This window comes from Protomyctophum bolini (genome assembly GCF_963924005.1).
Source record: "Protomyctophum bolini genome assembly, chromosome: 7".
Classification (NCBI taxonomy): Eukaryota; Metazoa; Chordata; class Actinopteri; order Myctophiformes; family Myctophidae; genus Protomyctophum; species Protomyctophum bolini.
This window is the reverse complement of record NC_137868.1, coordinates 30,582,562-30,596,119: the sequence shown is the minus strand read 5'-3', so window position 1 is coordinate 30,596,119 and position 13,558 is coordinate 30,582,562. Positions and strand designations below refer to the sequence as shown.

General features: G+C 41.7%; 2 protein-coding genes across 4 annotated transcripts in view; both read right to left on the bottom strand.

Moving 5' to 3' along the window:
• The window catches only part of LOC308317816 (aromatic-L-amino-acid decarboxylase-like), a 28,282-nt gene extending 22,353 nt beyond the window's left edge, over positions 1–5,929 (bottom strand). The window contains exons 1-3 of one of the 3 annotated variants that reach the window (XM_080767099.1): positions 5,640–5,929; positions 4,522–4,576; positions 2,900–3,107 (exon numbers count right to left, since the gene is read on the bottom strand). In XM_080767099.1, coding sequence (XP_080623225.1) covers positions 2,900–3,100 — 201 coding nt within the window. In that variant the 5' untranslated portion in view covers positions 3,101–3,107; positions 4,522–4,576; positions 5,640–5,929. Of the gene's footprint in view, positions 1–2,899; positions 3,108–4,521; positions 4,623–5,639 lie in introns of those variants that run through there. The other 2 variants (XM_080767098.1, XM_080767100.1) reach the window with 2 other exon arrangements.
• An 820-nt stretch (positions 5,930–6,749) lies between these two features.
• The window catches only part of LOC308318180 (uncharacterized protein), a 10,046-nt gene continuing 3,237 nt past the window's right edge, over positions 6,750–13,558 (bottom strand). Inside the window, exons 5-9 of the mRNA XM_080767619.1 lie at positions 13,226–13,300; positions 12,379–12,479; positions 8,620–8,688; positions 8,229–8,285; positions 6,750–6,906 (exon numbers count right to left, since the gene is read on the bottom strand). Coding sequence (XP_080623745.1) covers positions 6,843–6,906; positions 8,229–8,285; positions 8,620–8,688; positions 12,379–12,479; positions 13,226–13,300 — 366 coding nt within the window. The 3' untranslated portion in view covers positions 6,750–6,842. The remainder of the gene's footprint in view (positions 6,907–8,228; positions 8,286–8,619; positions 8,689–12,378; positions 12,480–13,225; positions 13,301–13,558) is intronic.

The following is a 13,558-nucleotide window of genomic DNA, read 5'->3' as shown; positions in this document are numbered from 1 at the left end:
GCCTTAGGTTAAGTCACAAGCACTTAGACAGTCTTACATGACCAACCCCAGGAGCATATAAGGCAATTTAGATTGCCAGCTCCTCTCAAGGAATTAGGGTTCCTTGGGTCTGTGACCCAAGGGATCCTGACTCCTTTTAGGCAGGGACATGAGCCACCGGGTCTGTGACCCGGTGGATTCTACTTAAGGGCCACTAGGTCGGTGACCTGGGGGCCCTCTTTTCCTCGGGGATCACAGGGTCAGTGACCCCAGTTGATCCCCAAACTTCGTCCTATCCGGGTGGTCACTGCACAGGATGCACGTGACCCCCAGAGAGGGCACCTCTACAGATGGGTCTTGTCTCGTGTTCGTTTGTAGGGAGCTTATGATTCTCCCACAGTGAATTACTGAAGCGAATTAAACTTAAAATAACATTAGGTTACTTTCTAGGTAACCATGGTTATTTAAGTGAAATGAGCGAAGTAATTCACTAAGATACCCTTGTGCTTGGTCTCAGCAGAAGAAAGTATCATTTACAAATGAGCAGCATACGTCACCGCGCCACTATACCTTCAGGCGGAGCCTCGGCGAGATGACGTAACGCGGCATAAACCCATCTAATATCTTATATGGGAGTTTATAGTTGTTCTGTTGTCTCACGCCTGGAAGGCGTGTTCCCACAGTGAATTACTTCGCTCATTTCACTTAAATAACCATGGTTACCTAGAAAGTAACCTAATGGTACCCGCCTTCCCTCCCATTTCCCAATTAAGTTGTTCAGATCCATCTGTGGACAAGGCAAAGAAGTGGAGGAGTGCCTGGAGCAACAGGGGCAACAGTTGTGACACATGAAAGAGTACAGTGAACTTCTAAAGTGTGATGTCTGTATTACTGTAAATTTGTTTAATAATGCATGGGTTCTCTCATCTCCGGTCTTTGGCTGGGTAAATAAAGGAATAGAAACTGCCCACACCATCGTATTCCCTGAGGAAACATTACTTAATTTAGTGCAAAGGCTTCATAAACTTGCCTTTCATTCTGTGTGACAGAACGCAGTCAGAACACAGTCAAATCCTATTACATCTGTGTGTGTGTGTGTGTGTGTGTGTGTGTGTGTGTGTGTGTGTGTGTGTGTGTGTGTGTGTGTGTGTGTGTGTGTGCGTGCGTCATAACGACGACTTAGCCGTTGAGTCATTTTCCCTGAAATTCCCTATATAAGACGCCTGAAGGTGTCAGAACAAACTGTCTGTGTATTAATTTATTTCGATAAGGAATTAAGTGTGTGCGTGTGTGCGTGCGTGACGGCCAGGCTACCCGTTTCTGTAGTCCCTGCATTTATGCTTTTCATTGTTTTCCCAGTGAGTCATCAATTACATTCATCCAAAGCGACCCCTCTATATTCCTACTCTAGTGATGGAACAGAGGTGTTGAGAAAGGGAAAATCTTTATTTTTCAACAACCCACAATGAGATGGAAAAAATAAAGGCGTGTTAGAAGTGTAAAAGAAAAGCTACTCCTGCATTTTATTAGTGGGAAGTTCCAGAATTTTTCTAAACCTAGCCTATCATGCTGATCATTAGTCAAAGACAACTGTCTAAAACGTACATACATCATTCACACAACACATCACAACACAACACAGCATGTGGGACAAAATTGTCTGCGATATTGTACTATTATGATATGGCATGAACGTGTTCTATAAAATAATATCTGATCAGGAAAAGTCTGTATCGTCAGATACTCAAAATCAAATGATTGGAATAGGATCAGGAGCAAAAAAACGTGATCGGGACATCCCCATCTAGTACAATTCAGTTTTCACATTGACATCAAAACAAATACTATATTATATCAGGATCTGTATATATAGCTCATATCTCCTTTACATCTCCTGCGTGAACAAAAACAACTGTTTCTTAAAACTCATATAGCCACTCTCAGCGATTAAAAAAAAATGCAAATAGGTATAGGAGTTCCATGCCACCATTGCTCTTTTTTTATTTATATATATATTTTTATCCCACGATTTTGTAACCCATTTTTCACCCCTGTTGTCAATCATCTAATGTGATCATGGGCTCTACACACCATCCACCAACCTAGTCCCCATATATGGGGGACAAGGGGAGAGCAACGGACTTGAACACATGCTTCCTTCATGCCCGAGTGTCCAAGTTGCTCCTTTACACCTGACAGTGGGGAGTTTCCCTGGTTGGACGTAGCGCTTGGAAGGAACCTGTTCCTTTCGCCACCATTGCTCTTTAATGGACTTTTCTTTGTTTAACATTTGTTCTACATCAAGGGAGCAGGGACCAATCCTCTGATGACTGCCTAGTAAAATAATGATGTGTATCTGAGAACAATGATAAATTATTGCTGGAGTTTGTTGCGATTATGTTTTTGACAAAACACATTAAAGTGATTTGAACCTAATACTATACATTTTCTTTATTCAAAACCAATGTATTTATTTTCATGTTCTCATGCTTGTTTTAATTAATAATTTTAAGCTCTTGTAAGTTTACTAGATGTGTTAGAGGATGGATATAATATTATTGTAGAGTCGTCTGCGTACATCGCAAAGGTGGCATGATTTAAAATGAAAGCCAAATCATTCACAAAAATAGAAAATAAAGTGGACCTTTACACCTTTGCTGTTATCTCTAAATATACTTTTTAGTTGTATTGCTCCTGTGCTGGTATTGATGATAATTTGTATTGTATTGTATTGTATTGTGCCTAAATGTGTAAGTAGGTTAATGTATCTATTAACCAACTCAAGTAGATTTTACTGACAGAGGAAAGAAAATAGACAGTCCCTCCCGCCCTCCTTCACCTGGGTGAAATGTACTAAAAATGCACTCATATCATATCCCCGGGTATGGACCAGTAATAATAATAATGAGAGTGAACTGACCCCAGGCATGATGACTCTCTCTACGTCTCTCATAACATCCTCATATGTCTCAGGCTCCAGTGGTGCTTCAGCAGGGATCATGGAACGCAGGTAGCCTGGTTCTACATCTGGGTACACCGGACGTTGTTCTATGTTCTCCATGTAGTCGGCCACATAGTCTACCATCTCCTTCCCCCTGCGACGGAACTCTGCTACATCCATGTTAACACTAGAAACACACAGGTAGAGTTATGGTCAATTCAGTCATTTAATTGCAAATCATCGCTGTTGAGCGGAAACCTTGTATGTTTTTATTATCATTTTAAAAACATTTTAAAATAGTGAAAATAGCCAATCTACAAGGTCATAACGCCTCACACCTACTATTTTCATTACTTTTGTCTTTTGTGATTGGCATTAATTATATCCCATGACGGACACTCTAAGCACAAGGCCACTGACCTGGCATGATGAAATATGGCATTCATTATGAAAAAACATAAAAAGCTGGATATTGGAGATACAAGGTTTCTGCCGGACAGCTACGAAATTCACCAACACAATACAGAAAATAATGAGAATATTTTGGAATCTGAACATAAACTTATGCAATGAAGCTAAAGTCAAGAATTGAACAATTAACAATTACGTTAATAGCAATACATCTGTTTTGCAGTGTGTAGGTTTGTTCCGTCCCTGATCCACAGTAACTACTAAGTATGAACACCGTCACTAAATCCATGAAATCTATTCTAATCCAGGTGTGTGTGTGTGTGTGTGTGTGTGTGTGTGTGTGTGTGTGTGTGTGTGTGTGTGTGTGTGTGTGTGTGTGTACACGTATATGTGTGTACGCTCTATTTGATTGCCTAGCAGTAATTGCCATTAGAGCCTCTTAACTTCATCTCATAGACGAGGAACACAGGCACACAGCATAATGAAACAGCCTACTACGATGGTACACATCCAAACACATGCACACACAAGCTGCACACACGCATTCACACATGCAAATGTGGGCACATTAATAGAAACAAGCACCTGTATACACACTAATGCGGAACACAAACATCACATATATGAGTCCGATACATTTCTCTAAATAACACTCTTACAGCGCTTCCTTAGCGAACACAATGCTTGTTCTTTAACTTAACACATGACTGAAACATGTTCTTAACTTTGTAATAAATGTAATAAAATAAGTCCAGTGGCTCTAAATAAGAAATATTTTCCTTGATCTCATAAGCCATACAGTAGAACTATAACTCCAGGATTATAAGGTACGGTATATAAATACTGTATGTTACACCTGATTCACAACAAAAGCTCTCTATTTATCATAGATTGTTGTTAAAATATAATAAAAGCAAGATTAAATCAGTGATCTCTAATATAGAACACGCAGAAACAGAAAACTTGCAACACAAAAGAAAACTACCCTTAGCAATGACACACCAATGAACATTGCCCCTGATCTACCACGAGACTAATCTTTTTAACACTCTCTCGCCATCTCTCCTGGTGTGAACCATAGCACTACTTCTTTATCTGAAAACTGATTACACGTGTGTGTGTGTGTGTGTGTGTGTGTGTGTGTGTGTGTGTGTGTGTGTGTGTGTGTGTGTGTGTGCATATATACTCACATTTTCAGGTCAGAGAACTGTAGCAATATTTTTGGGATAGCAGGTCTCGTCCTTTCTGTCAAAGTCCACAGACAGACAGTTAGACAGGCAGGCAGACGGACAAGCAGGTGGTCAAAGCGTTTGTGTGTAAGCAGGAGGAGACATTTGTTGCTTTTATCTTCCCACCCCCCCCCCCCCCCCCTCTTTCTAGGCTAGCCAATGGGAGAAGGGGCTCACAGCCAATGTAGGAAGGACTGATTCACAGGGTGTTAATGAGACTGCTCACTTTCCACCTCCATCCCACACACGCGCACGCACATACGCACGTCGCGCGCACACACACACAGTACCGCTCTGCGGTGTTAAATTGACACTAGATTGTATTGTGTAGTCTACATCTACATACATGTATACTTGGGGCACGTTCGGCTACTACTCGCCTATTAGTGCGCTATTTCCGAACGTGCCCTTACATAATATTGATCTAAACATAGGCCTAATGTATGGATGAAGTATCAGGTCTAGCATGAGTAAGTAAGTATATCACTAATGTGTGCATAAATCCTCAGCTGATCTTTTCCTGAGACTCTTCTTTTTATTAATGTACAGTAATAGGTCTGAAGCACTTTACACACATGCACTTTGAATGCATCAGCACTTTCTCCTGCTCCTTTTACCTTTTTTTGAAAAGGCTTTGCCTCTTTTTAATGTGTCTATTGTTTTTAAATGTGAAGCATCATGAGCCATGGAGAACGGTATTTTGCTACCTTGGAATGCCCAGTGTATATTGTGGAAGTGACAATAAATCTGATTGATTGATTGATTGATTGAAGGGTATACAATTAAACACTAAATTCATTACATGGCATAATGGATATATCATTAAAAAGCTTGTTTCCATTGTGGTCCAATGACAACATGGACCGCAAATTAAATGTTATAATGTTCAAAGGTTATCCCAGTAGATACATGAGTTACTGAAAATGTGTAGCCAGCAGCACTTAATTTACAGTGGACAAGGTTTTAAAATGGTAAATGGTTTAAATGGTAAATTATATAGGCTATACTAGAGTCTTCCTCCAAAGCTCTTCATAATGTGCATTACATTCACCCACTCACACCGTCAGGAAACCACATACCGGTAGGCACCAACCTGCACGTTGGGAGGATGATCGGGAGCAGTGGAGTTAATGGAACACATTTTGACACGCAGCCTGGAGGAGCCGGGGAACAAACCAGGAACCTTCTGATTCCACCCTAGTCTACGGTAGCCTCTACTGTACTGAGCCACTACTACGCTCTATACTAAAGTAGGTTCAAGTTAATCAAATATCCAATGATGAATGGCAAGCCATGAAGCTGATTTCATTGACCTTTTAAGTATTTCAATTTAATTAGACATGTTCCATCTGATTTGGTTTAGCATACTTGTAGTGGTTGACTGCCACCTACTGGAAGATGGAGGGTATCACTTTATGCAAGCCTGAAAAGATAGGTTTTCACCTTTGGTCATAAACTCAGACTAAAGACTATTTTTACATTTTTATTGCAATTTTTAACAGCTTGTTTGCATTTTATTTTGATGTCAAATAATTTGTTTTATAATTTATCGTTGAATTAAGCATTACAGTGAGAGGCCAAAGCAGCAGCTGCTTCCCTGACTTCCTAACTTCAATGAAAATGATTCACATTTTGTGTTCAAGGGGTTTGAAAATTCCCATAAATGGTCAGTTTGATTCAGACCGGTCTTTGCTTGAGGACATCAGAGCCCTGAATGAGGACAAAACAAAACAAAACAGCAGTTCACACTTAAGCAATAGATGAGACGGAGTGTGTCATGGCAAATATCACAGCATGGATTCGGAAATTAGCATGAGTCGGAAATTAACCACAAACCTGTGGTGTTGATACAACCTCAAGTCGTCATCTACTTTTATATGTCAGTTTTTATACAGATTACTGCTTCCTCAGGTGCAACAGGGCATGTGTCCAGGTAGAGTCGAGCTTGTTCTGTCAGAGTTATCTGAGCATCGGTCCTGCCAAACAATACTGCCTGCCACCAATCACACACACACACACACACACACACACACACACACACACACACACACACACACACACACACACACACACACACACACACACACACACACACACACACAGTATGAGGCAGGGGTTGTTGGTTCTATTCTCTGCCTACAAACTATAGATTAAAGGTTGTTGTACCTTTAGCTGGCTGGGTGGGCAGACAGTTGGCTCCATACAGGGGGGATGCCGAGTCAGGCTGTTCCGGCCGTCAGCCCTCATAAGGGGTAGGAGAAGTGGTGGAGGGGCGGAGATGCTCACCGTCTCACAGCCCAGTAGAGAGTCACTGTATGGGGCTCCATTGATGCCATCTCCCTGGATCTGGAGTTATGGGATGATTCATTAGTTGAGGAAGTCTGTGTAAGTGTATGTCAAACAGTGGTGGACGAAGTAATCAGATGATAAACATGTAAGCTTAAAAAACAGGACTGAACACAGCAACAACAAATCGACAGAGGGAACTGAACACACAAGCCAAGGGCATATAAATAGACAAGGGATCACTAGACACAGGTGAACACCACTGACAATCAACACAAGGATAGGCTGGGGAACTAAGGGGACACAGGTGGAAACACTGGCAATCACAGGACTAGTGAGACAAGACCTTAGAGTATATACTCTAAGGACAAGACAGGAACAGAACTACAGGGGCAGATAGGAAGACACAACACAAGACTACAAAATAAAGGTTCACAGTGTAAAGCAGAACTGCAACTACGAAACAAGGAAAATACATACTCCAAAATCACAGTAACACAAAGAAGTATAACACTAACTAACTAAAAACCAAGGAACAGAAGAAAATCCAAAACATGTCACGGAACGTGACAAAAAGTAGCAATACCACAATGTAGAAATAGCCGATCTGTTACCAGTAAAAGTCCTGTCCTTAAAATTTTCACTTGAGTAAATTACAAAAGTATTGGTATTAATTAATAATTACTCATTATACAGAATTAGATCTCTAATTAGGCTATTTAGCATTTGTTGCAATTTGGTGGTCAAAGCCGGTTGATTTTGGCAGGGGCTTTTATGATCGCATTTTATGTTTTCTTAATCAATCAAACGTCAGTTATATTAATTGCAGAAGGATGAAACAATGTAAATGCTTGCCTCAAACAATTCACTTCCCTTTCAGTTTCCCAATTGATTTAAGATAATGATGGAGGGATGTCAAATTATGTAGACGCTGCCATTTCATAGGTCAATGCACGCCTCTAGGTTGCCTCATTATCATGATGATTTATATAACAGACTTGTTGCAACCCCATAACCCTGTGCGCTGCCTCAGATCATCGTATAGGGCCCTCCTAGTTCCTCCTGCAACGCGTCTGGTCACTCAGGGTGATCGGGCCTTTGCGGCTCGGGCACCTTTGCTCTGGAACTCCCTGCCCTTGGCTCTTAGGTTAGCAGAATCAGTGTCTTCTTTTAAAAACACATCTGTATGCCAAGTGTTTTTCCTAATATTGTTTTTAATTGTTTTATTGACCTGTTATTTTCTTCATGTTTTATTGTTTCTGATGTTTTTATGTTTTTATGATTGTTGTTTTATAACCTGTCTGTAAAGCACTTTGTAACTATATGTTTGGAAAGGTGCTATACAAATTCATTCATTCATTCATGATGATGATGTATCATACCTGAGTGTGTGGGCAGGGCCGGCTGGGACTCCATAGCCGGTTCCAAGAAACTGTATTCTGAGACACAAAAACACCAGACAGGATTAACGGCAACACTCAACTAATAACGCGTCGCACTCGCAACACATTGTGCTATTTGTGCGATATTTTCTGTGATTTTATACAATAATCACCATATACTGTATGCATGATATTTGGGGGGCAGGGTCTCATCAATCTGTTGACCATATTATATTTGAGACCATGCAGCATGGAAAGGTATTTCTTTGAAGTGACTCCAAGAGATGCTGCAGCTCTTCTTGACCATCATGAGTGATGTGTAAATTACATGTTTTTTCTTCTTTGTTTACAAAGTATCTTTGCAAACAAAGATACTTCACGTTTTTTTTACCTGAACAGGAAGGTCGAGCCGGGAATCCCACGTTTCCTGCAAGAGCACCTCCATCTCCCCTGGCAACGCCTTGAATATACACACACACACACACACACACACACACACACACACACACACACACACACACACACACACACACACACACACACACACACACACACACACACACACAGACACACGCATGTGCGCACATACACACAAACAGTTCAAAATACAGATATATAATGCACAAATAAATTCACACACTCTTTCTCGCTATGTCTCTCTCTGTCCATCTCTCTATCATGAACACACACACACACAGTTAAAAATGCAAATACACTGTATAATACACAAATACATTTACCCACTCTCCCATAGACTTCAACACACACGTGGCTAATGAGAGAGATAATTGATGTGGTGTGATTGGAACGGTCTCCCGGTTGCCTCAAGGGGCGGTAACCCTCGGTGAACAGCGGTGGTAAGGGAAGCCATCCGAATGAAAAAGGAGGTCTATCGGGGTATGATATCCCGGGGGACTCTGGAGGCGGTTGCAAGGTATGTGGTGGCAAAATTATTATAACACTATGGTATTGATTAATTTAATGTAGCCTACTAGTACTGTAGATGATACTTGTAACACTTGTAAGCCTCCCTGGGAAAGTTTACGCCAAGGTACTGGAAAGGGGGGTCTGGCCGATAGTCGAACCTCAGATTCAAGAGGAGTAATATGGATTCCGTCCTGGTCGTGGAACAGCTGACCAGCTCTATACTCTTGCAGGGATACTGGAGAAGGCCTGGGAGTATGCATATCCGGTCTACATGTGTTTTGTGGATTTGGAGCAGGCATATAGGGCCCCGGGAAGTTCTGTGGGAGGTGCTGCGGGAGTGAGGGGGACCTTGTTGAGGGCCATCCAATCTCTGTACACCCAAAGCGAGAGCTGTGTCTATGTGCTGGGCAGTATCAGATTTGTTTCCAGTGGGGGTTTGGCCTCCGCCAGAGCTGCACATTGTCACCTATCCTGTTTGTGATTTTCTTGGACAGGATCTCGAGGCGAAGTCATGGTGAAGAGGGTATACGAGCTAACAACTGCTTCTTGCAGGTGATGTGGTCCTAATGGCATTACTGGACCGGTTCGCAGTCAAGTGTATGGCAGCTGGGATAAGGATCAGCATCTCTAAATCTGAGGCCATGGTTCTCAGCAGGAAACCGATGAATTGTGCAGTCCAAGTAGGGAATGAGACTTTGCCCCAGGTGAAGCAGTTTAAGTATCTCTGGGTCTTGTTCACGAGTGAGGGGTAGACGAAGCAGGAGGTCAGCCGGGGAATCTGAGCAGTTGAGCCAGAAGGCAAAGCTCTCTGTCTACCGAGCAAACTTCGTTCCTACTCTCACCTATGATCATGAAGTGTGGGTCATGACTGAAAGAATAAGGTTGTGGATACAAGCGGCCAAAATTAGTTTTCACAGACGGGTGGCTGGTATCTCCCTTAGAGATAGGGTGAGAAGTTCAGTCATGCGAGAGAGAACCGCTGCTTCTTTGCTTGGAAAGGAGCCAGCTTAGGTGTAGTGGTTCGGTATAAGGATGCCTCCTGAGTGTCCTCATTGCACGTCCCACTGGAAGGAGACCACCGGGCAGACCAAGGATCAGATAGGAGGAATAGATCTCCAAACTGGCCATGGAACGCCTCGAGATCCCCCAAAATTAAGTTGCTAATGTTGCTTTGGAGAGGGAAGTCTGGAGCTCTCTGCTGGAGCTGTTGCCCCCGTGACCCTACTCCAGATAAGCGGTTGAAGATGGATGGATGGATGGATGGATGGATGGATGGATGGATGGATGGATGGATGGACACTCTCCCTACCTCTGTCTCATAATCAAACCAGATCCATACAGATGGAATACAAGGGCTGGATGACACAAGAAATGTGATATCTCTGAATAATATTGTGATTGGGGATGTGTTGTGATGCATGTGAAAGAGCTTTTTATATACACTGCGTTCAAAAATGTTCCACATATTTGGTGCATGTTGATAAATAACATGACATTTCATTTGGTAATATGGAACAAACACTGCTAGTCTTTGTTCCACATTACCAAATGAAAAGTCAAGTTGTAAATAACACAAATTAGAAATGTGTAGGCCTACATGTTGCAGGAGTAAACTGATTATTAATTTGATTAGTACAATTCAACCCAATCACTTTTCAATCTATTCATTATTATGAATGTTTTGTTCACTATAATGTCCATAGTCTTAAATTGACAAAAATATCTTTAACCTGCGTATGAAAAGATGTTTAACCCGTGTATGAACAGATATGTTTAACCTCTAAATAACCAGATATGTTTAACCTGTGTACTGTATATAAACATATCTTTAACCCGTGTATAAAATGATAATATGTTATCTTAAGATATTAGTTCCTAGAAGCTCAGTCTGTAGAGCACTCGCCTTGGTTCAGGGTTCAATCCTGGCCATGTAATAAACCTAATAAATAATAATAATATCCCCACTCCATGGGGTGTTTTTGTCACATTTGCTAATCCTATAATCACTAGGAGCAGTATGGTGCCCTGGGAGCAATTGGGTTAAGAGTCTTGCTCAGGGACAGACACATTGTTGGACTGAACTGGAATCGTACCTGCGACAACAGGGCTCACGCTACCTCACTCAGCTATGGACGCTACCACAGTAAATGAATAGCATGGCTTGGGTAACTAAATGATGTGGTAAATGGAACTGATGGGAAGGGTTGTGCTCCGCCTCACCCTATAAGGGTGAGGCGCATTGTAAGAGTATAGGCACCCTTGTTGCTCGCCTGATACAGACAATAAGCCACTCCTACCTTCCTTATACTTAAACTAAACAAGCGTTGCCTTAACCTGTGTAGTCAGAGGGGACATTGTGTTCTCTAGTCCCTGGATGCTGTCCTGTCTGGTCCCGATGAGTTTAAGTGGGGATGGGGTTGAAAGATATTCGATGACTTTCCTCATGTTTGGAGTGCTGATCCTTTCAGAACAGAAGTGTAGTGGATTAAATCTACTGCACAGATAGAGAAGAATAGAATCTTAATCTTTATGGAACATTTGACCACTGCTAAATAATGACTAAATTGACACAGAAATCAATATTTAAAAGGCATATAAAGAAAATACCTGGGAATATCATTTTGTAGGCTGTCAAGCAGTCTCAGATTTTGTGTTGACTGTCTATTCTCAATATGTGGACTTTTATTGCTAATGTATGTATTTTTCTTAAAATTATGATATATATATGATATATTATATATATATAGACTTTATGATTATGATAAAAACGAATTTAATTTTGTCCCCCAAATGTAAGTTTTTAAATGTATGTATTGTTTCTATATGTGGGCCCCAGGAAGACTAGCTAGGCTCATTGCAAGTATCATTGACACGAGTGTCCCTGACATGCATCAGATTAGGCATCAATAAGTGTCAAATCATCTCTTTCGCCTGTGTAATGTACACGTATTGTCGCTTTGCTTTATGCTTCAGGCCATCGTAACAAATAGTAGGACGGTTGTTTGGCAGTGTGTAAAAAGACAGGAATTTGAGGGCAGAGAGTGGGGACTGGGGAGAAATGATGCTAGATGATGAGTTAAGAATTTAGGTTAAAGAGTCAACATAAATGCAACTCTTCTGCACAATGAGACATTTCTAACAGTTAATATAAATATACTTGAGAATTACATGGCCTCTCCCACCTGGCACCTACAGCAGCAGTTAATGAGCTAAATTAACCCACCTGGAGTTGAGTGGCATGCCTGTGCTGTGCATGTGTGTGGGGGTTAGTCTGGTCACAGTCTGGTCCACAGTCAGCGCCTTGCTGCCACTCATGTTGAGGAACTGAACAGAGACACATGACATATGGTTTATTCATAGACATAAAAAGGTAGACACCTCCTCCGGATCTGGGACATGTGTATCTTATGGCGGCCGCCATATTGAGCTAAAAAGAAATCAGACCCATGTGAAGTGAGGGGCGCTCTTAAATTGATCTTATCATGAACATGTAAGATGACAACCGAACTTACATGATATAGCCCCGAGCTGAATTAAAACAGTTGCACTGTGTTTAAAAAAGCCGATTTTCTCAGACACATAAATTATGACGTAAATTCTTCTTTCATTGTCAATGGCAAATGTGACACGTGTTGTGATGAAAAGATGTATAGGAGGGCCTAGCGCCTAATGCCCCTTAAAAATGGAGGAGGGACTACTGGCCAATCACAGCACGTCTTTTCCGGGACTTGTCAGAATCATCACTTCCTCCTCAGTGACATAATTTCCTCCTGAGTGACATCACTTTTATAATATTGTATTAAGTGAAATTCCTCCTGTGCGTATAACGTATAATCTGACTGCATTACTGTGTGTGTGTGTGTGTGTGTGTGTGTGTGTGTGTGTGTGTGTGTGTGTGTGTGTGTGTGTGTGTGTGTGTGTGTGTGTGTGTGTGTGTGTGTGCGTGTGTGTGTGTGTGCGTGTGTGCATGCGTGCCTGCATGCGTGCGTGCGTGAGCATGTGCAGGTGTGTGTGTGTGTGTGTGTGTGTGTGTGTGTGTGTGTGCACACGTGTGCGTGAGACATCCTCACCTCTGACGGGGAGAAGGACAGTTCAGTGAAGTTGATGGTGTTAAAGTGACACTCATGCTGCTTCTCTGCACCTCTCTGTGGAGATATTTGAAAACAATATTTATTTAAAAAAAAATAACATTTGATTTTGAATTAAAAGTAGCCTACCTTCAATGGACAAAGGACACAAGATGATCACTTAGGAAACAGATAATTAACAGTAAACAAAAACATTTGAAAGACCAGACAATGAGTAAGAAGTGCACCGTTGGAGCGACTTTGCTGGCTACCCGCAGGGCTTTGTCATTTCCAGCCAATTCCAGGGAAACAGTTAGGACTGTCAAACCCTGAGTG